The 19518-nt window shown below is 51.2% G+C and overlaps 8 protein-coding genes across 8 annotated transcripts; 3 read left to right on the plus strand and 5 right to left on the minus strand.

Moving 5' to 3' along the window:
• Positions 1 to 259: 259 nt before the first annotated feature.
• Positions 260 to 2068, plus strand: N7443_005209 (MFS transporter; the record flags this gene model as incomplete). Its single annotated transcript, XM_056885265.1, has 1 exon — positions 260 to 2068. The coding sequence occupies one exon, from the start codon at positions 260 to 262 to the stop codon at positions 2066 to 2068; it is 1809 nt and encodes a 602-aa protein (XP_056743543.1).
• Positions 2069 to 2701: 633 nt separating this feature from the next.
• On the minus strand, positions 2702 to 4288 carry N7443_005210 (carboxylesterase/lipase family protein; the record flags this gene model as incomplete). Its single annotated transcript, XM_056885266.1, has 1 exon — positions 2702 to 4288. The coding sequence occupies one exon, from the start codon at positions 4286 to 4288 to the stop codon at positions 2702 to 2704; it is 1587 nt and encodes a 528-aa protein (XP_056743544.1).
• Positions 4289 to 5422: 1134 nt separating this feature from the next.
• N7443_005211 (putative DSBA family oxidoreductase) lies at positions 5423 to 6377 on the plus strand (the record flags this gene model as incomplete). Its single annotated transcript, XM_056885267.1, has 6 exons — positions 5423 to 5456; positions 5534 to 5612; positions 5667 to 5707; positions 5757 to 5884; positions 5931 to 6247; positions 6296 to 6377. 6 exons carry the CDS (start codon positions 5423 to 5425, stop codon positions 6375 to 6377), a joined length of 681 nt encoding a protein of 226 aa, XP_056743545.1.
• A 407-nt stretch (positions 6378 to 6784) lies between these two features.
• N7443_005212 (NAD(P)-dependent oxidoreductase) lies at positions 6785 to 7843 on the plus strand (the record flags this gene model as incomplete). Its single annotated transcript, XM_056885268.1, has 2 exons — positions 6785 to 6832; positions 6953 to 7843. The coding sequence occupies 2 exons, from the start codon at positions 6785 to 6787 to the stop codon at positions 7841 to 7843; spliced, it is 939 nt and encodes a 312-aa protein (XP_056743546.1).
• A 249-nt stretch (positions 7844 to 8092) lies between these two features.
• N7443_005213 (sugar porter family MFS transporter) lies at positions 8093 to 9831 on the minus strand (the record flags this gene model as incomplete). The annotated part of the gene is made up of 2 exons (XM_056885269.1): positions 8093 to 9555; positions 9615 to 9831. 2 exons carry the CDS (start codon positions 9829 to 9831, stop codon positions 8093 to 8095), a joined length of 1680 nt encoding a protein of 559 aa, XP_056743547.1.
• A 3591-nt stretch (positions 9832 to 13422) lies between these two features.
• N7443_005214 (alcohol dehydrogenase) lies at positions 13423 to 13970 on the minus strand (the record flags this gene model as incomplete). The annotated part of the gene is made up of 2 exons (XM_056885270.1): positions 13423 to 13587; positions 13704 to 13970. The coding sequence occupies 2 exons, from the start codon at positions 13968 to 13970 to the stop codon at positions 13423 to 13425; spliced, it is 432 nt and encodes a 143-aa protein (XP_056743548.1).
• A 959-nt stretch (positions 13971 to 14929) lies between these two features.
• N7443_005215 (putative GTPase NOG1) lies at positions 14930 to 17199 on the minus strand (the record flags this gene model as incomplete). The annotated part of the gene is made up of 5 exons (XM_056885271.1): positions 14930 to 14971; positions 15024 to 16711; positions 16767 to 16868; positions 17007 to 17115; positions 17179 to 17199. The coding sequence occupies 5 exons, from the start codon at positions 17197 to 17199 to the stop codon at positions 14930 to 14932; spliced, it is 1962 nt and encodes a 653-aa protein (XP_056743549.1).
• Positions 17200 to 17750: 551 nt separating this feature from the next.
• Positions 17751 to 18811, minus strand: N7443_005216 (polyamine acetyltransferase; the record flags this gene model as incomplete). Its single annotated transcript, XM_056885272.1, has 3 exons — positions 17751 to 17783; positions 17834 to 18283; positions 18419 to 18811. 3 exons carry the CDS (start codon positions 18809 to 18811, stop codon positions 17751 to 17753), a joined length of 876 nt encoding a protein of 291 aa, XP_056743550.1.
• Between the last annotated feature and the right edge of the window lie 707 nt (positions 18812 to 19518).

Consider the following 19518-nt stretch of genomic DNA (forward strand, 5'->3'; position numbering starts at 1 on the left):
AGAGTTGACACGGTGCCTGAAAAATGGCTAACCCTGGTAGGAAAATGCCGAGGCTACCGGTTATCAGAGTGGGGCTCGATTTTTGAGATTATTCTTCGTTTCGCCCTAATAGTGTCGATGATTCCCATTTTTTAAATCTTGATCGATCGCGATCTGCATTTGTTAATCTCAGGGCGAAGCCGAAGCACTTTTGATTGATCAATTTGATCCCATCATCTTTCTCAATACCTAGCTATCTCAGTGCTAGGCTTGGTTGATCATGGCAGCACTGGGTGCTGGAGGCGAGTCCTCGTTCCCATCCAAGATCCCTTTTTGGCGTCTGATCTTTGACCAAAAGGTCATCACACAGGATGTCGCACAACATCCATACCCCGGCTCAGGCACTGAGGAAGATCCATATGCGGTGACATGGATCCCAAATGACCCTCGCAATCCCATGAACTTTCGCAACACCACGAAATGGGCCATCACAATTCTGGTCTCATTCATCACATTAGCTGTAGCGCTGGTATCCTCTGCATACTCGGGTGGAATGCGCCAGATTATCGCTCAGTTCGGTGTCGAAGAAGAGATCGTCATCCTGGGAGTCTCTCTTTTCGTCCTTGGTTTCGCTATTGGACCCCTGATTTGGGCGCCGCTCAGTGAAATCTTCGGCCGTCGTCATATCTTCACTTTCAGTTACATGTTTTTGACAGCATTCAATGCAGGTGCTGCTGGCTCGCAAAACATTCAAACTCTTATCATTCTTCGATTCCTCGCAGGCTGTTTTGGATCTTCGCCTTTTGGCAATGCAGGTGGCACCATTGCCGATATGTTCCCTGCTTCTCAGCGTGGTATTGCAGTGAGCTTATTCGCTGCGGCGCCTTTCCTGGGCCCTACTATTGGCCCTATTATTGGAGGATTCCTTGCCACCGGAGCTGGGTGGCGCTGGGTGGAAGGCTTCCTCGCTGCATTCTCAGGTGTTCTTTGGCTATGCGTGATCTTCTTGCTGCCAGAGACCTATGCCCCGGTTTTGCTGCGTCGACGAGCGGCCAAGCTGTCTGAGTTGACCGGAAAGGTCTACCGCAGTAAGCTTGATATCGAGCGCGGCCCTGCTCCTATGAGCAGGACTTTGAAGACGGCCCTTTCGCGACCCTGGATCTTGCTATTTCGCGAGCCTATCGTCTTGCTGTTCTCCATCTATATGTCGATTATCTATGGAACCCTCTACATGCTTTTCGCGGCCTATCCCATCGTCTTCCAAGAGGTTCGTGGATGGAGTGAGGGTGTGGGTGGTCTTGCGTTCTTGGGTATCTTGGTCGGCATGGTTCTCGCTGTGATTTACACCTTCCCAGAGAACATGCGCTACGCAAAGAAGTGCAGCGAGACCACCGATCGTCTTGCTCCGGAGCTTCGACTGCCTCCGAGTATGGTTGGAGGTATTGCCCTGCCCATCGGCCTCTTCTGGTTTGCTTGGACAAACTCCCCGAGCATCCATTGGATGGCATCGGTTGCTGCTGGTGCCCCATTCGGATTCGGCATGGTTCTCATCTTCCTGAGTGTTTTCAACTATCTCATTGATTCATACACCATCTATGCTGCCTCGGTATTGGCAGCCAACTCTGCACTCCGCTCCCTGTTTGGCATGGCATTCCCTCTTTTCACGACATACATGTATGAAAACCTAGGCATTCACTGGGCGTCTTCTATCCCGGCCTTCCTATCGGCTCTCTGTGTGCCATTGCCGTTCATCTTCTACAAGTACGGCGCTCAGATTCGCCAACGTTGCACCTATGCGGCTGAGGCTGACGCGTTTATGCGCCGACTCGCTGAAAAGAACCAGGCCGAGATTCGGAGAGAAGAGGTGGAGGAGAAGACCGAAATTGAGGACGAGGTAGATGATACCAGCGACAGCGAGGTCTTATCAACTGTCCCTTCGCGGGGAACTATTGCACGCTTTGCCTCAAAAGCATCTCGTCAATCAGAAAAGTCGATGCATCGCGTCGCTACTGCGACTCAGTACGAGGAAAACCCATATGACCTGGATTTGGTTAATACTCGCCAGTCTGCCATCAGTCGGAAGGAATGAGAGATCAATGCCAGGATATGACGATCTACTCGAATGAAAATCGACTGATTTACTGATACCCGTCTAAAGTACGGGTCATTCCCGGCTAGATGAAGGCTGATCATTCTCCGCTTCAAGCCAGCCAGTCACAAGTCGGCCCTTCGGTCCGTCAATATAATTTTGTTGACTCGAAGTCAGAGCCTCTTTCCTGGTGCATCATCCCACAGGGACCATTGGATGTCCTATCAGGCTCAGTCCGAGCGTGTGAAAGATTGATCTTGATGATGATGAGCTTCTTGACTCTATGTCAATTTGAAACAACGTGAATAACCTGATCTACACATCCTCAACGCTACACGAGAGCACACTCATGATGAAGGAATCCGCATACTAGCAAATTACGTGAGAATTGCCCCAACATACCTCTCAGCAGCCCTGATCGTTTGGACCTGCTCTTTGCATATAGCGATTTTCATACATAATTTAATATCTAATTCTTCGATATTTTATTTCAGTTTCTTTGATAGATGAAAGTAAATATCTGCAGCAGAAAAAAAGCAAAAATGTTACTCACAAGTAGCTGCATGTATTATGTAAATGGTAGTCCGAGAGGAATTATCTGCACTAAAAGCAAGATAGAACTATACTAATCCTTCAGAGATTCTGACGCCACCAAGAGGCCGGTAAAGCCCCATTCATCCTCAGAGACGAAATAAAATCAAATCTCTTCTGACCAGGATTCTCAATAGGAGCAATAGTATTACCAAGCATCAGGAAAACCTCCCCTTGGCCCTTGTACTCAGGCCATTTCGGAAGTCCATCACCATTGGGATTCCCAGTTTTGGCAAAATTGGTCCAATATTTCCTCATCTTCTCGGAAAAGGCCTCATCACTAGCCGTCGGCGACTCGGACGAAGAGAAGCTGGGAACGAGGTTTCCGAAAACAAAATTTATTTCTGCGGTGTGGATGGCCACTGGTGAGTATGGAGAGGTGTAGTTGTAGTAATACGCGTAAACGTCCTGACTGCTTGAGCGCGCCTGTCTGTCGAGGGCTTCGAAGGTTTGTTCGCTAATGACTAGGTCGCCGGTGAGGGTGTAGGCGGAGTTGGTGGCTTGTGGTTCTGTGTCGCCTGGGTAGAGCTTGAAAAATTCGGACGAGTGTTCTGTGAACATTGCTTCGGCTGCCTCACGATACTGGGCGGAGGTATTGTGAGGCAGAGCTCGTGTATCGAATATAAGATCTTCGCGTGCGTTGAAACCGCCCAAGAGGGGGATTTGTTGAGTTTGAGCAAGGTCGAATATCTCCGCTGGCTCTTTAGGCACCACGAACTTGTCCGTGTTTGGTGCGAAGGCTGTGAAGCCGGGGTCGAGGCTAGGATTCCATAGTGCCGCATTGACGACGGTGTCGACAGGGAGGGCACGTAGCTGGGCTATCGAAGAGACATTCAACTTCTTCTTGAAAGACTTGCCCTTGGTTCGAGCGTGGGAGAATGTCTCAATCGATCCATGCTCGCTATCCCAGTAGGCTCCACTTTCGATGATTGCCTTCTGAAAAAGTCCATCAGATAGCGGAGAGGCCATAAGCAGGCCAACCGAGTGCGCCCCGGCCGATTGGCCCCAAATAGTGATGTTGTCGGGATCACCCCCAAAGGCGGCAATGTTCTTCTTCACCCAGCGGATGGCAGCTAATTGATCTTGGAGGCCGAAGTTACCGGACATGGTGCCTTCTGCATCGAGTTCCGGGAGGGCCAGGTATCCCAGCACTCCAAGGCGATAGTTGAAAGAAACCACTACTACACCTTCGCGAGCGAGAGCTGAGCCATCGTAGGTGGCCATGGCGGAGGTACCGAACTCGAAGCCACCTCCGTAAATCCAAATCATCGTGGGTATCTTCTCTGATGTGCTATTTGCACGCGTCCATACATTAACGGTCAGACAGTCTTCGCTTGGAGCTGTCAACGGAGATTCGCCCATGTAATTGCCCGCCAGAGCCCCAGAGCAGCTTGACCCATAGACAGTGGCATTATAGGTACCCTCGAAAGCGAGTTCTGGCTGTGGAGACTTCCAACGATTCTCTCCAACAGGAGAAGCTGCAAAGGGAATCCCCTTGAATGATCGGACCCCGGTCTGATCGGGCGGGTTCCCTTGCACGCGACCACTGCTGATCTCAACAATTGAACTGATAGGCGAAGCAATGGCAGAAACTGCCAAGCCTGCAAATAGTGACACGGTAAGCCTCATTGCCCCTTGATTTTGGGCTTAAGGTAGTTTAAGTTGACGGAAAAGATGGGTCTGAAGTCTGAGAGATACACTTTGCAGACTCGGAATCCGATTTCAAGGTTCGTGGTACGATTGAAGTGCTTTAGAAACCATCGAGCTTCTTCATATATGCTGACTCTATATCATTGTGGGGCTTACGCTTCGTGTCGTTTAGTCCCTTTTGCGGGACGTGAACTATATTGCGGGACACCTGCACTAGGCCGTATAATGTATCTCAGCCCTTCCCCCCGCTAAGCTCAAAACCCAGGGTAGAAGCGCTATGTTACAACTCCTATCTCACCAACAATTGGTTATTTAGGATGTTTCAAGTATTGCTATGCGTTCTGTATTCATGAATTTGCCACTTAAAGTAATTCTAAGTTACTAGACAATGCAGAGTGTGTTGCATCTTAGACATATTTATTTTGTCGCTGCAGCCACTTGGGCAGGGGAATTTTCGGTAATTGATAGATATATTATATCAGTTACATAATTACTACCAGATCACGATGTCTTGTTTATGATAATAATTGATAGCTCTAGGAAAAATCGATTGAAATCTATCTACAGTTATTGAGCTGTAAAGTGTGTTTTGTATGGAATTAGGGATAGCGGCGAAGGGACGAAATACGTTGAGCTTCGCCACGTTGCGGAATCGCTTTGCAGCCTGACTCAGGCTCGAGTGATGAGTGGATCCCAGGGAATGCAAGATCGAGAGTTTGGGAATATTTGTCGACGCTTGGTGTCGAGGTGGGAGAGTATAAGAAGTCAAGCACTTGAGGGTAAATAGTCGAGTAGCATAGTATTGCGCCAAGCCTTTTGAATGCACCCCAACATCCCCCATGCAGCTTATGCAGACAATGTCAAATATTCCAGACAGTTGGACAAAGATGCAGGCGTACACAGTTCATTCAAAAGTCAACAGAATTCAAAACAAACATTCCGATAATGGACGCACGGAGATGGAGGCCGCCGGCAACCTTGGAAATTCATGATCACTCATCAACCCCACAGCCTCGGTCCGTCCCCAACTCCACCCGAGGGCCACCTACTGTTATATACCCAACCCCAGACGCAGGCTGATCACCTCATCGTTTGATTCAGCGTTATTACACCATGTCTGGAAAGATTGACGCGTTCGTCGATTGTGGTATGCCCCCTCGAAGACTCGGCTTGCCTGCAGGCCTTATGTCGATTCGGCATGTGGCGGATGGCTGATAGATTTAGTCTCGCCCTACTCGTACTATGCGACCCTCTATTTGAGGAAAAACCGGAAGGCGCTAGAGTCGCACGGCGTGGAGGTTGAGTGAGCGTCTCCGTCGAGTCTTCGAATGTTGTGGTATTGTACTAATCCTGGAAGATTCCATCCTGTGTTCTTAGGGGGCATCAATGTTGGCTCTGGTAAGTGACATACATGATACATTTATGGAAATTGCTCTCATGCAACCAGGAAATAAACCACCATGGACCTTACCCGCCAAAGCGAACTATTCCAAGTTCGACTCCGAGCGCGCATGCAAATACTTCGGCGTGCCCCCGATCAAAACCCCGGATTTCTTCCCTATCCTCTCAATCATGGTATGCATCCCAGGTATCTTTAGATCAACCTAAGCTCACAACCAAGCCCCAACGCTGTATGATCTATATCAAGCGCACCTACTCACAGGAGCGATTTGAAACCACCTTCCTCTCGTTATGGGAGTGGATGTACCACAAGAACATCGACATCAGCAAGCCCGAGCACTTGGCCGAGCTGCTCAAGTCTCACAACTACTCAGATCAGGAAATCAAGGCGATCCTAGGCGCGGCACAGAGCCCTGAGTACAAGGAGGCTTTGACAGCCAATACGCAAAAAGCGTTGGATCAAGGTGCGTATGGGGCGCCATGGTTCTGGGTGAAGAATCAGTATGGCAAGGAGGAGCCTTTCTTTGGAAGTGATCGGTGAGTCTGTTCATTGACGTGGAGTGGAGTGGAGCTAATCTGATGCAGGTTCGCATTTATGTGGCAGTATCTGGGTCTGCCTTTCCAAGACGTCACTATTGTTGAAAATGCCGGGAAATCCCGGCTATAGAGGATTCTGGAAATGTATTTTGGAAGGAATGCTAGGATTTTATGGATCAAATGAGCCCAGTGACCAGATTGAAGATCCGGAGACGACAAAGGCCCGCGCGGTCCGCACGATCCGCACGTCCCGCGTAGCATTCTTCATCTCGGCCTCGGCTTCAGTGAGTCACTGCTTGACAAAGTCGATCCGAAGGCCGATGTCGATAGTAAAATCATTGAGTCCAGCTAGTATAAGGCTATAGAAATTGCCTGTCCTTGAAGGATGTAACTGTATGCAATCCGAAATCCGGCTAAATACTAGGCCCCCCAATTGATATCGTGCTACCCCACGCTGCCCCACGTTGAAGCTTGAACTTCACCTACGCATTCCGCTCTTGACTATTTCTCAATTACATCTATCTTCATCTATAAACCATGTCTGGAAATCGCGTCGCCTGGATTGGCCTCGGCAATATCGGCCGTGTAAGTTATACCTGATATTACCCCGGGATGCACCTCCACCTCCACCTCCAACACCATTCTTCCCACCACTTCCAGACTCAAAGACCCAAGACTCAAAAACCTAGAGCTAACAAAGACTAGGGCTTGAGCGCCAACATCGCCAGAAAGGGTCCCCAATCAAGCCTGATCCTGTACAACCGCACCACCGCCCGCGCGACCACTCTCGCCGCAACCCTCGACGGCAAAGCAACAGTCGCCAATACGATCCCCGAAGCCGTACAGAACGCCGACGTCATCTTCATCTGTGTCGGCGACGACCCCGCCCTTGAAGAAGTGATCGCCGGCACACTTTCTGATAACATCGACCTGTCATCTAAGACCTTCGTCGACTGCTCGACTGTTCACCCTGATACCTCTCGCCGTGCCGAGGCCGCCTACATTGCCCGTGGAGCCGGCTTCGTCGCGTGTCCTGTTTTCGGCGCGCCTAACATGGCGGACATGGGACAGATGATTGTTCTGCCAGCTGGTAAGCAGGCTTCTATTGCCAAGGTGAAGCCTTTCTTCGAGGGTGTCATTGCCAAGGCGACGATTGATCTATCTGAGGGGACGGGTGCGGATATCGATGTCGGACGCGCTTCGACTATGAAGGTGTTGGGTAATACCTTCATCTTGAACACTGTTGGTGTTCTTGCTGAGACTCTTACTGCCGCTGAGGCTACGGGTCTTGGCACTGGGCCGATGAAGCAGTGGTTGGATCTGTTTGCTCCCGGGCCATTTGCTAAATATGCGGAGCGTATGATTACTGGTGATTACTACCAACGCGAGGAGCCGCTGTTTGCTGTTGATCTGGCACGGAAGGATCTGAGACATGCGTCGAACTTGGCCAAGGAGGGTGGCCAGCACATGCGTAACGTTGAAGTTACGGATGGATTCTTGCAGGATGTCAAAGCTGAGCAGGGTGCCAAGGGTGATATTGCAGCTGTCTATGGAGCGGCGAGAAAGGCTGCTGGGATGAAGTTTGGCAACCAATAAATTTTCCATTCGAGATGTGGCGATTGGTTTCTTACTTACAAAAATTTGGAAGAATGTTTCATGATGTGAAGATTGAATTGTATTATGGTTGATTATAACCATTTCGATCCATATTAGATCCTGTCTCCAATTAAGAGATCAAGCAAAGAGATGAGTGTTCAATATACACATGGGGATTCATAACTAAAAAATACATAACGCCAATGGCCTGCCGGCCTTTTGGTCTGGATATCAAAATTCCAAGAGGATCTAGTCCTCCTGGATCTCAGCACCCTCGTGCTGCTGCTGCTCACCAGCACCCTCCTTGGGCTCGTGGGTAGAGTGGAGGTCAGCCACGATGCCCTCGGGGGCAACCCAGCTGGCGGACTTCCAGGGCTTGACGTGGAGGACGTACATGGTGTCGACCTCCTCAAGAGTACGGCCCTGGGTCTCGTTGACGAAGAAGAAGACAACGAAGATAGCAGCGAAGCAGCAGCCAGCGAAGACGTAACCGTAGCGGAAGTCGATGGCGCTGTTGATGAAGGGGGTGAAGAAGGAGATGAGGAAGTTCCAGGTCCAGTTGGCGGCGGTAGCAACTCCCATGCAGGTAGCACGGTAGCGGAAGGGGTACATCTCACCACAGATGGCCCAGACGATGGGTCCCCAGGTGGAGGCAAAGCCGACAATGAAGAAGCAAGTGAAAACAATCATGGTCACACCGGCGGCGTGGTCGGTAGGGTTGGAGTGCAGGATCTCGTGACCGACGGAGGCCCAGATCAAGAAGCAGATGAACATCCAGGCAGCACCGGCCATCAGGCACTTACGGCGACCGTAGTTCTCGACAATGTACAGGCCGGGAAGAGTCATACCGAAGTTGACAGCGCCGAGAATGATCTGGGTGACGTAGGAATCGCTGAGACCAACACCCTGGAAGATGGAGGTTCCGTAGTAGAAGATGAAGTTGGCACCGGTCAGCTGCTGCAGAGACTGGAGAGCAATTCCGAGCATGAGGCGGTAGAACATGCGGGGACCAGTGACAGCCTCGTGCCAGGGGACGCTGCCAGCGGCCTTCTCCTCATCGAGCTTCTGCTTCATGTCGGACATCTCCTGGGCAACAACACGGTGGTTGGTGGGGACACCGTACAGCTTGGACATAACATTACGGGCCTCCTCAACACGGCCGTGGCGGTAGGCGTAACGGGGGGATTCGGGCAGGAAGAGAGTACCAATACCCAGGATAAGAGGCCAGGCGAAGCCAATGCCCATGGTGATGCGCCACGAAGCAGCGGAATCAATGCGCTGGGTACCGAAGTTGACGATGTAGGAGATGAAGATACCGAAGGCGACGAACAGCTGGAAAGCACTAACCATGGCACCACGGACCTGACGGGGAGCGGACTCGGACTGGTACATGGGGACGACGCTGGAAAGAGCACCAACACCAAGACCGGCGACCCAACGACCGAGGGCAATCTGGTACCACTTGTCGGTAGTGGCGATTTGAACGATGATACCGACAATGTGGAGCAGAGCCCAGAAGGAGATGGAGAGCTTGCGGCCGATTCTGTCGGCAATGGGGGCCGCCACGAGGGCACCGATCATGGTACCGATAGACAGAAGACCGACAATAAGACCATTACGGACGTTGCTGAAGGCGTATTCCCCGGTAGCAGCATTGTACTCGGCGAAACGCATCTTGAAATCGGACATGGTGGTGAAACCGGAGATTTGACCTGTGGAGACCAATTAGAATCGACATCTCATCGTTCTAGATCTGTAAGTGGAACCATACCAGTAGAGTAACCGAAGATGAAGCCACCCATGGAGACACACAGACCCAGGATGAAGGAGCGCCATGTCAAGTACTTGACCGGGCTATCATCGATGGTCAGGTTATCCTTCTCGGCACTGGTTGAGTCGGCACGAGAAGGAGTAGGAGCCTGGGAGGAGAACCGGGACTCCTCCGCAGTAGGCTTCTTCAAGCTGGAGATAAAGTTGGAGACACCCATGATGAATAAACTCCAAGTGGAGAATACTTCTGAGGGTCCAAATAGATTAAAGAAGAGGGAATGGAGGAAGGAAAGAAAAAAAGCTGGAGGGAAGGGGGGGAGACGAGGCAAATAAATAGACCATGACAACGGATTCGGATTCGGTCGTCTCCCCTTGGGGTACCATGGCAGGCAAAATGGGGGCCCGGATCTCGCGTCCCACGTTTGCGCCGGGATTGGGTGGAGGAAATTTCGAATTACTCCATAACTCCATGGGCACGGCAGTCCCTCTCCGTGGAGGGTTCCTGGGGTGGAGCACCAAAAGGGTGGAGAAGAGGAATTTGACGACGGAAATGGGGGGGGATGTCCACGTGAGGTCCTTCCAGGCATTGTCTACAGACTAGATCTGGTTATTTGTGTGCTGTGTTAGGTTCGATCGTCCCTGCCAAGGGCGGTCTTTGCATTGTTTGCTTGTTGACTCTCCGCCTGGATGCAGTGGTATGTTCTACAGGGAACATTCCAGGTGGCGGGCATCCGTGATCGGTGGAATGTGTACACAATCCGATGCTCTCTCAGCAAGGGGGGGGAATGCCGAGCATTGCCACTGTTCTAGAAACCTGCGAAATGCAGTTTAGGGCCACTGGGTCACCGTCCTGGAAACGGCGAATGAAAGGCATGTTCCTGACAACGGACGCTTTCCGTGGTTGGACGCAGGTATAGTACGGCTAAATGTGTTAGCTAAAGTGTCGTCACGATGAGCACCTGACGAGCGCCATTTTCCGAGTTTTACTTGATCGAGTCGGCTAACGGTAGGAGGTATCAGCCGTACTGAAACGAGTGGGCTGACTATCCATTGAAGTGAGAGAATTCGACTCTACTGTAGAAAATCTCTGTTTACTCAGTGGGGCGGCCGTGGGTTCTTCAACAGGAACGAGGGCCGGCGCACGAGCCGGTCTTAGGCAATGGATCTTCACAAAGCTTGGTAGGCTCTACGCATGCATTCAACCCTGCAAAAAGGGCGTCATCCTGTCCTGGGTTCAGGTCTTGTTATATAGAATCTCGCCGAGCACGTTCCAGTATGGAGGATGTCAAAGAAGTTCACCGCAGCACTGATAAGAGCTTTCAAAGTGGGCAGAGCTGGGAGGGAAGCTGGTCGGACTAGAGTCAGACCCACTATCGGTGAGCCTTCGGACGACTCCCGCGCAGAGAATTCCGATCCGTTGAGCCTGCCGTGGGCTCCACCGTGCCCAAATCGGCACACCGAGTCCAGCTGCGGCTGTCCCGACTCCGACCGACTCGGCATCGATCCCGTATTGACCACCTGGTGACAGCTGCATGTCACCGTGATCGACCTTGATCACAATCGCATTGACATGATATTATACTTGACCAGCTATGGGCTAGACCTATCTCTTACTCCCTATATACACTCAACAGCGCCTGAGAAAAATCCAGCTGAAGAGCAATCTCGGCATCCCGAAGATTTCAGCCCCCACTCAGCCCAAGCCTCTTCCGTGATCTGCGGTGAACTCACTTGGAAATTTCGGTGCAAATTTAGGATTTGAAAATAAATAAATCATCAAAAAGGGGGTCGCGACAAGTGCTAACGCTCCTTCCTTCCTAGGTGATATCCAATCAAAATCTGATGTGACCTTATCTCGCTAGCGATCTAGAGATTTTCTGGCCGCCGGTGACTGTGCGCAGTCACGGAAGGTCTTGCGTCGGCTGACTTGCTGTTCAAGGCTGACAGCCCTGATCAATGCCGCTCGAGGCTCTATGTACTTAGCTGGTCATTGCGATAGCATCATCAATACTGTAGTCTTCTACGTCGTTGCCCAGAAATCTCAAAGTCTATTTAATTGCTCGATTTTTCCGATAAAATTAGTTCCACAAATTGGATGAGACACTGCAGCCACTTCCAAGGTTGTCCGCCATTCTCCCGAGCTTGGAAGGTCTAGACAACCGTGAAACGCAGCCCTTTTGAGAAAGCGGATCCCTTTCTGAGGAATGTGTACTTTACAAGAGACTGGCCCACGGTGACCTCATTCCCACTAACTCTGTAGACAGCTCAATACCGTGTTACAACCAGGCATCATTAGCTGTAAGCCACAAAGCGAGGCGCTTCTCCTGCAATATAGGCCTCTAGGGCTTCGTGACTTTGGCGCTGAACCGATACCTCTCAGAGCCATACGGTATTTGCAGGACGCTAATGCATGTTGATGGCAACACGGATGGGGTGACTGTGTCTTAGCGCTGGTGCAGCTAGGGCGTCGAGTTTCTTGGAGATAAGTGACAAGCCAGAGATCGTTTCAGGTTAGTGTCCGGCCAAGTCCTGGATATCGTGATAGGGCTTCGGTGCTTCTGTACATTCCCTCAAAGACCGGTGCTGGAAGATTCTTGTCATTACGCTATGCCCTTGTCGACCTGAGAGATGAAGGCATGTGGCGTTTGGATCCAACTACGACGGACGCCATGACAGTGAAACCCCTACAAAAAGAAATACTATAGAAACAAAGGTAGGTGTCATTCTTCTAGACTATCAAGACTGGAGCGTCCACGAGTTCTGGGTCATGGAGCATTTGAGAAGAGGAGGCCAGAAAAGTAATTATCCAGACGCCGATGGAAGGTCAACTTTGGAGGGATCGAGCTAGGACTTCTCATCTGTCGAGTTCCATCCACGTCACATCGCTACTCCACTCTTCACGCAGTGAGAAAGTTCCTCCAGGTCCCCAGTCCCTTGGGATACTCCGTACTCTTCCCCGCTCCTTTTGCCTACCCCGTGTCCTACCGATCACACAAAGCCTCAAACTCCCCAACAATAAATTATGTCAGCAATGTGAGGGTCCCGACATAGCTGACTGGGCCAATGGACCTGTCGCCGACAATGTCGATCCCGAGATAATCAGGCCCCCGTCTCGCCTTTACTTGCCTTCCCAAAGAGGAATAGCTCGATTGTGCATCGTTCCTAAGTCATACAGTGTACGGTGTGCCCATGGGCGTATCCTAAATATTCAGCTTTATCTTCCCGCACACCAGGTTGCTTGTCTATCATGATCCCATCGTCATCATCGTCAGGGTCAGTAAAATCACCCATTGAACCCACGAGAACCCCCCTCTGGCCCCATGCACCATCAGCCAGTACTGTGGTCCCTAAATTCTCTTCTGCTATGTCTCCTCAGCCAACCAAGATTTCTGGTGCGGAGAATGGTGGTAAGGGCAATGATCACGGACACCATCCAGAGGGTTACGGCCAGTCTGAGGGTCATGGCCAAAAAACCGGCGAGGACAGCTGTGAAAAGCGGGTCTGGCCCAGGCTCTCGTTGACACGGCAGTGGCAGTGGCAGTGGCTCTTCAGACGAGGACCATTATGGACTGGTGAATGGGGACACAGAAATGACAATGGCGGCGGTAGTGGCAGCGGTTTAATTACGACTAGAGTAAAAAGGGTGAATGCCCATCTGGCAGAGGAAGAATGGTACCACATATGTATGGATGCATATGGAGTGATCTAGTTTCGAAGTCTTCAGCTGGGCATCCCACAATCTGGGTTGACAAAGTAGTGGGCTCATTGAAGTATGTACAAATTACATAGGTGGAATATATAAGTCTACGTTACTTGCCCAGGTATCGACATGCTGCATGCTTGAAGCAGGTCCAGTTGATACTTTCCTGGTGACCGAGGAAGACTTCGTGATGGTGACCCGCCGTCAACTTCTCATCGCAGACGGACAAGACTAGGAAGGGATACGGAACATTGTCGCCGAAGTATGGGCGCGACTGTCCTATCCCGATCAAGAGAAGAGACTAATCGCCGATATTGCCCCAAAGGTCAGCTCAAGGGGCCGCTTCACAATTGACGACGCCGGAGGAACTGAAGAAGTTCGCCGACATACTGACTGAGGATCATCGTCGCCCAAAGACCGGCCAAAGGTAAAAGAACTGGGTGTTCCCCACTCAGTTCCCCGCGACCAACCTACCTCCGACCACACCGACAAAACAGGTGACGGGGAAGGCAACAATCGCTGGTGCTCGACAAAGATACCGTGTCGAGAGGACTGGAGACTGTAGCCCGGCGCACTGGAAAAAGGCTTCACGATATTTGACGTAGCTGAAGTTGCAGCCAGAGCAGAAGCAGATGGCACAATGGCAGTCGAGGCCATGCACACTTCCTCCTATTCGCCGATGAAGATACTATCCAGGTACATCTCGAGGTGACCAGAGTTACAATCAAAAAGGAAGTACGGAGACATATACGTAGCTCCCGAATCCTCCATTATTGAGCAGGTCCGTAGTAATCCCTGAATACGAGTTCACCAATTCGGCAACAGCTGGTTTGAGCCCGCAAAGTAAAAGAGAGGTTAATATCGCATGTTACTCAGGTTGCCGATTCAAAGAGAGAAAGAGTGAGAATACAAAAGTTCCCGAGCAGAGTAAATGAGTGACTTGGAAAGGCAAAAAGAGTCCATAATAAGGAAACTCCTTTTACTGACAGTCCATAGCTCGTTTCTGGATCAGGAATATCCGTGTTCAAGAGGGTTCTGACATCGCGATTCTTGAACATCATTGAACATCACAATTACAAGGAATGCTAGCAAGCATGGCGTCAGCTACGACCTTCTGCTTACTGAACGCGTAAGCTGGCGGCTGCGCTATTGATTTACAGGGCTGGAAGCATGCGTGGGTGTGACAACTCTGCATATCTTGAGCATGGGTTGAAATCAGCAGATACTCCACATTCGAATTAGAGTAAGAGAATTGCCCCTGGAAGAACAACTAAGCTAAGAGTTGAGGGTGGGGGCTGACGTAGAGGTAAAGAAGGAACAACACTGCATAGTGCAAAGGCATTGGCATGGTCCACAAATCTACAAATAGCTTCAAATCCACTAAAAACCAAGAAACAGCATCTGTATTGGTATATGCAATATCATCAAGTCAAGAACTTTTGGTCCTATTGACTGGGAGAGGCCCCCACAAATTGTAGAGTTTATCCAGAAAAGATGGAAGTCTGTGTCAAATGAACATGAAAAGAAAAACAAACGCCCGACACCATTGTGCACCCGGTATAGAAACCAATCGACGATGATTAAGAATGGGTCTCGTTTCGTCGCCAGCGGAGCCTTTAACGGCGCTGGGTCTTGCCCATACCACGCTTGCCGGAGAACTATAGAAATGTTAGAATTGGTCAAGGGATATGGTTGGGTAGGGTCACATACCAAGTGCTTGGGCAGGGAGGCGGTGGTGTGACGATCGGCCTCACCCTGTCGGGCCATGCGATTCATCTTCTTCTGGCCCAGCTTGAACATACGCTCAGCCTTGTCGCGCGCAGCGTCGCTGACAACACCGTCGTTACGACGATCAGTAGCCGCCACGCTGCGAGCACGGCTCTTAGCACGGGCAATAGACTGCTTGGGGTCGTCAAGGTCCATATCGTCATCGTTGGGCTCGTCACGGGTAAGAGCACGTCCGCGGACCTGGCTCTGGGAGCGTGCGCGGTCGCCAGCAGCATCCACATCGTAACCGGCTGAGTCCAGAGCGCGGTTCATCTCGGAGAGCTTCTTGGATTTGGCGCTGCGGGGGATTTGTGCGCGGTTCTTGAGCGACTTGCGCATCTTGGCTTCATTGCGCATCAACACGCGCTTCTCCCGGATGAGGTCAGCCTTCATGCGGACATCGGCATCCTCAGCATCCTCAATAGACTCGTCGGAGTCGTAGTATCCATCGGCCTCCAGTTTCTCTTCCTCCTCCTCGAGAGCAGCCAGCTTAGACTCAATGTCGGGGTCAACAAAGTCGTAGATGTTCTTGCCGTTCCACACCTCGGGGATCTTATCGTGATTCCACTCCTCGTTGCCCAATGTGTAGTCACGCTGCATATCGAAGCTGTAGACACCAGCTCCACCGTTTTCCTCCTCAAGGTCACGCTCGAGCTTGCGGCGGTTGGGGTCGTTCTTGTCGTACTTCTTGAGCTCCTTGACAGCCTCGGGGATAAAGGTCTCCCGCTGGGCGCCGCCCATGGGCTTGGCGACGTGGATACGGGCCAGGACATCACCCAGACGGCCACCAGGGGTGCCGGAAGCGTTGGTACCAGACTTGAGCTTCTGGGCCACACGCTCGGCGAGAAGCTTGTCGCAAGCAGCGTTCTTGACAGCAGTCACACCCTCGGTGGTAGTGCAAGAAGCCTCAAGCATCTCAACATCGCCAGAGTCCAGAATATCCTGCAGCTCCTTCCGCTGCTCGGGGTCCAGATCCTCGGGGCGACGCACATCGATCTTGTTGACAACAATGTAGACAATCTTGTTAGCGAACAGGGGCTTGATGCTGTGGAAAAGTTTGATCTGATCGGCAACAGAGTAACCGCACTGCTCGGAAAGATCCATGAAATACAAAATAGCAGAGCGCAAGTGAGCGACAGCAGTAATGGACTGCATCTCAATGGTGTTCATCTCCTCCAGAGGGTGGTCGAGAATACCGGGGGTATCGATAGCCTGGAAGCGCAGGTACTTGTAGTCGAAGTGACCGACGAACAAGGACTTGGTGGTGAAAGCATAGGGCTGAACATCGACATCGGCACGGGTGATGCTGCGCAAAAAGCTGGACTTTCCGACGTTGGGGTAACCGCAAATCAGGAGAGTACGGGTGTTGGGGTCAATCGATGGCAGACGACCCAAATGCTGGCGAACCTGCTCAAGATAGACGAGAGGGTCCTTCAGACGGCGACAGATGGTGGCCATGCGACCGAGCGCAGCGCGCTTAAGCTGCTTGCACTGGAACAGAGACTGGGCATACTTGATAAGACGGACGTAATCACGGGAAACTTGTTCGATAAGGTGCTTCGCAGTCGAGACCTGACCGAGGGCAATACGGAAATGGTCGGCATCATAGAGAGTGTTCATCAAATCCTTGTCTGGTGGATGTTAGACCCCACCCGAGTGGCATCAAGCTGCAGAAAAAAGACTTACGGAAAGGATGAATATCCTGCAGACGGGGGAAGCCATCGAGAATGGCCTGGAACTTGTCACAGAAGGTCTCCTGAGTAAATTTGACCTTACGAGTGTAGAAACCTGTGCAGCGAAATTTTCAGTCAGCGATCGTGCTTTATCGATAACCCCGATAAGTTTTTTTTTTCTCTCTTTTCTCGATGAAGGCTGCTACCCTCAACACAGCGACTGGGATATAGATAAAGGAGAAGTTGACGATACCTCTGATACGGGCGATCCTGAAACCGGCACGAATCTGGGTGGGCAGCTGGCGCTGAGTACGACTCAGGACAATGTCCAAGAATTCCTGGTTGGTGGGCACAGGCGCAATCTAGCGGTGAAACAGGTTAGAACAAAAGGTTCGCAGACCAAGGAAGAAATAGAGGGCACTCACATCCTTCCACGTAGTCTTCATGATGGGCCACAGGAGTCAAACAGAAAACTGGACTCTAAAGTGGAAAGGTTGTTGGGGGTCCCGAGTCGACGCTGGATTCTCCACGAAAAAATTGTTGCGGCCATTTTTCTGCCGGGCGGTGGCCTATCGCGGGGGCAAGATTGGTTCTCGCTGTTTGGTTTTTTTTGCAGCCGAAATAACCAACGTTTTATTCTATTTTCAATATCATTGGAAATAATTCTGGTATTAATGTTTTTTTTTTGGTGTATATTTTGGACGACCACACTTATGTACAGCGCATTCAAGTATAGTACATAAGTCAAGTCCGATTTGGGAAGCTCGAGCCTCTCCATAGTATCCTAATATCTTAAAAAGACTGGCCATCACTATCCCGCCCCCAGAAAAAAATCGAACTCCATTTTTCTCTCAAACCCGAGGACCAAAACCGATGACCGGACATGAACGTGCGTAACGGGGGACATCACAGAAAAGAAAATCATAAAGACGAAACGGCTGAACGACCACACATGGCCCACGCCGAGGAGATGCAAAGGAAGAATACATTCGAGCGCTTACTCCTGCTCAGGAGGGCCGAACTCCAAAACCTAATATTGGTCAGTTTTATTCAAGTATGAGACCGATGGAATGTTCGTACCATATCCACCCAGCCACCACCGCCGAATTGGCACTTGCTGGGGCCATGAGACTCGAAGCCAAAGGTTTCATAGAAGGGAATAAGGTGATCGTGGGCGATAATGGCAATCCGATCGGCAATCTGGGCGTCCCGAATGCGTTGGATATAAGATTTCATCAAGGTACTGCCAACCTGCTTGCCCTGGTGCTCAGGCAGTACGGCCAGCGAGTGAATGGCAATGGTACCGCCGCCCTCCTCATGGCCAACGGCTTGGCCGTCCTCAAGGGTCCAGCGTTCGTTTGACCAGTCCTTAGGAAGCTTCATGGAACCGTCTGTCACACAGGGTCCTGAAGTACGGGTGGCAATAATGTGTCCGACAAGCGTCGCGCGGGGCTGGGGCTTGTCGTTAAGGACGGGGAGAGTGAAAAGACCAAGGCTGAGCTCAGGGCATCTGGTCAAGCGGTAGATGAACTGATCGAGATAGGATTAGCAAGACGATATTCCGAGTTCATTAAGCATTGACGATCTTCAGCCGACCACGGCAGCTGCCGTGGTCGAGAATGTCGCATCAAATTTATGCCGTTTTCTTGGCAGGTGATGCCGTACCTTGTCACGCGAGCAACGCTCCTGCTCTGGGAACGCATTCTCCACATTCACACAATCTTCGACATTAGATGTGGATAGCAGCTGCACGAAGGGGTGCAATTCATCCAGCTTGGTACGGTGGTGAGTCGGGGGCCGACGGAACCAGTGTGGGAAGTCGTTGGCGTCCTCTTGGTCGACCGCGACGTAGTCCTCGTCCACCTCCTCCTCGTCGTCGTCACCGTCATCGAGCGGGAATCCATTGGACAGCGTGATGCCGGCGCGACTCATAATGCGAGAAAGCTCGCTGTTGCTGGGGTTTGAGAGGGGCATGTCCTCCGCATTGGACAGTGGCTTCAGCCCAGAGGTGTCAGGGCCGGGCATAGACTCCGAAGGACGCTCGCTGGGCTCAGACATGGTCGAGTCGAAGGATTTGAGGTATCCGAGGAAGAAATATAGGGTATGGATACGGCGAAATTGGAACGCTCTGGTGTGGGTAAGAGCGCGTTTCCACGGTGGGTTCGCAGGGGACCCGGCTCGGTGGCGTCAATGGAGATCGAGGAATGCAAATCTAGACCGGTGGGGGTTAGTTTCTATGCAAGTCACGGCCAGATCAAAGTCAAGCAAAACAGCTAGCCGATCAGAAATTGATTTCCTCTGGACTTTCGCTCCTAGCGACCGCGCCCTTGGCTTATAAGAATCTGCGACGCAGACTTGCGGGTAGTGTGCGCAAGGAGGGGCAGCGACCGAGGGATGGGGATGGGTCGGGGCGAAAGCAGGAAGGGGATCTCAGACAAGAAGATCAATTTACATACTTGAGTGAGTCGTTTCAAGACAGAAACCAGAACAGAAGCACACGTGTATTCCTGGTGTGAACAAAAAATGACCTCAGTAAAAGGAAGTGGCGGGTGAAGGGAGAGACTTCGGCGGTACTGCACGGTCGCCCGCTTTCACCGTGCGCCGCGATGTAGCATCAAGTACATCAGTGACCGCCTTAGCGGGGAAATCATGGACGCAGTAGGAAAACTTATTTGATGCGGTCATCCTGGATCTTAGCCTGAAATAAGTATCTAGAACTCGTACTATGTTAATACTGTAGAACTTTGCAGGGATCTGGCGCTTAC

This window comes from Penicillium atrosanguineum, assembly GCF_028827265.1.
Source record: "Penicillium atrosanguineum strain IBT 20685 chromosome Unknown utg000003l_segment0_segment0, whole genome shotgun sequence".
Classification (NCBI taxonomy): domain Eukaryota; kingdom Fungi; phylum Ascomycota; class Eurotiomycetes; order Eurotiales; family Aspergillaceae; genus Penicillium; species Penicillium atrosanguineum.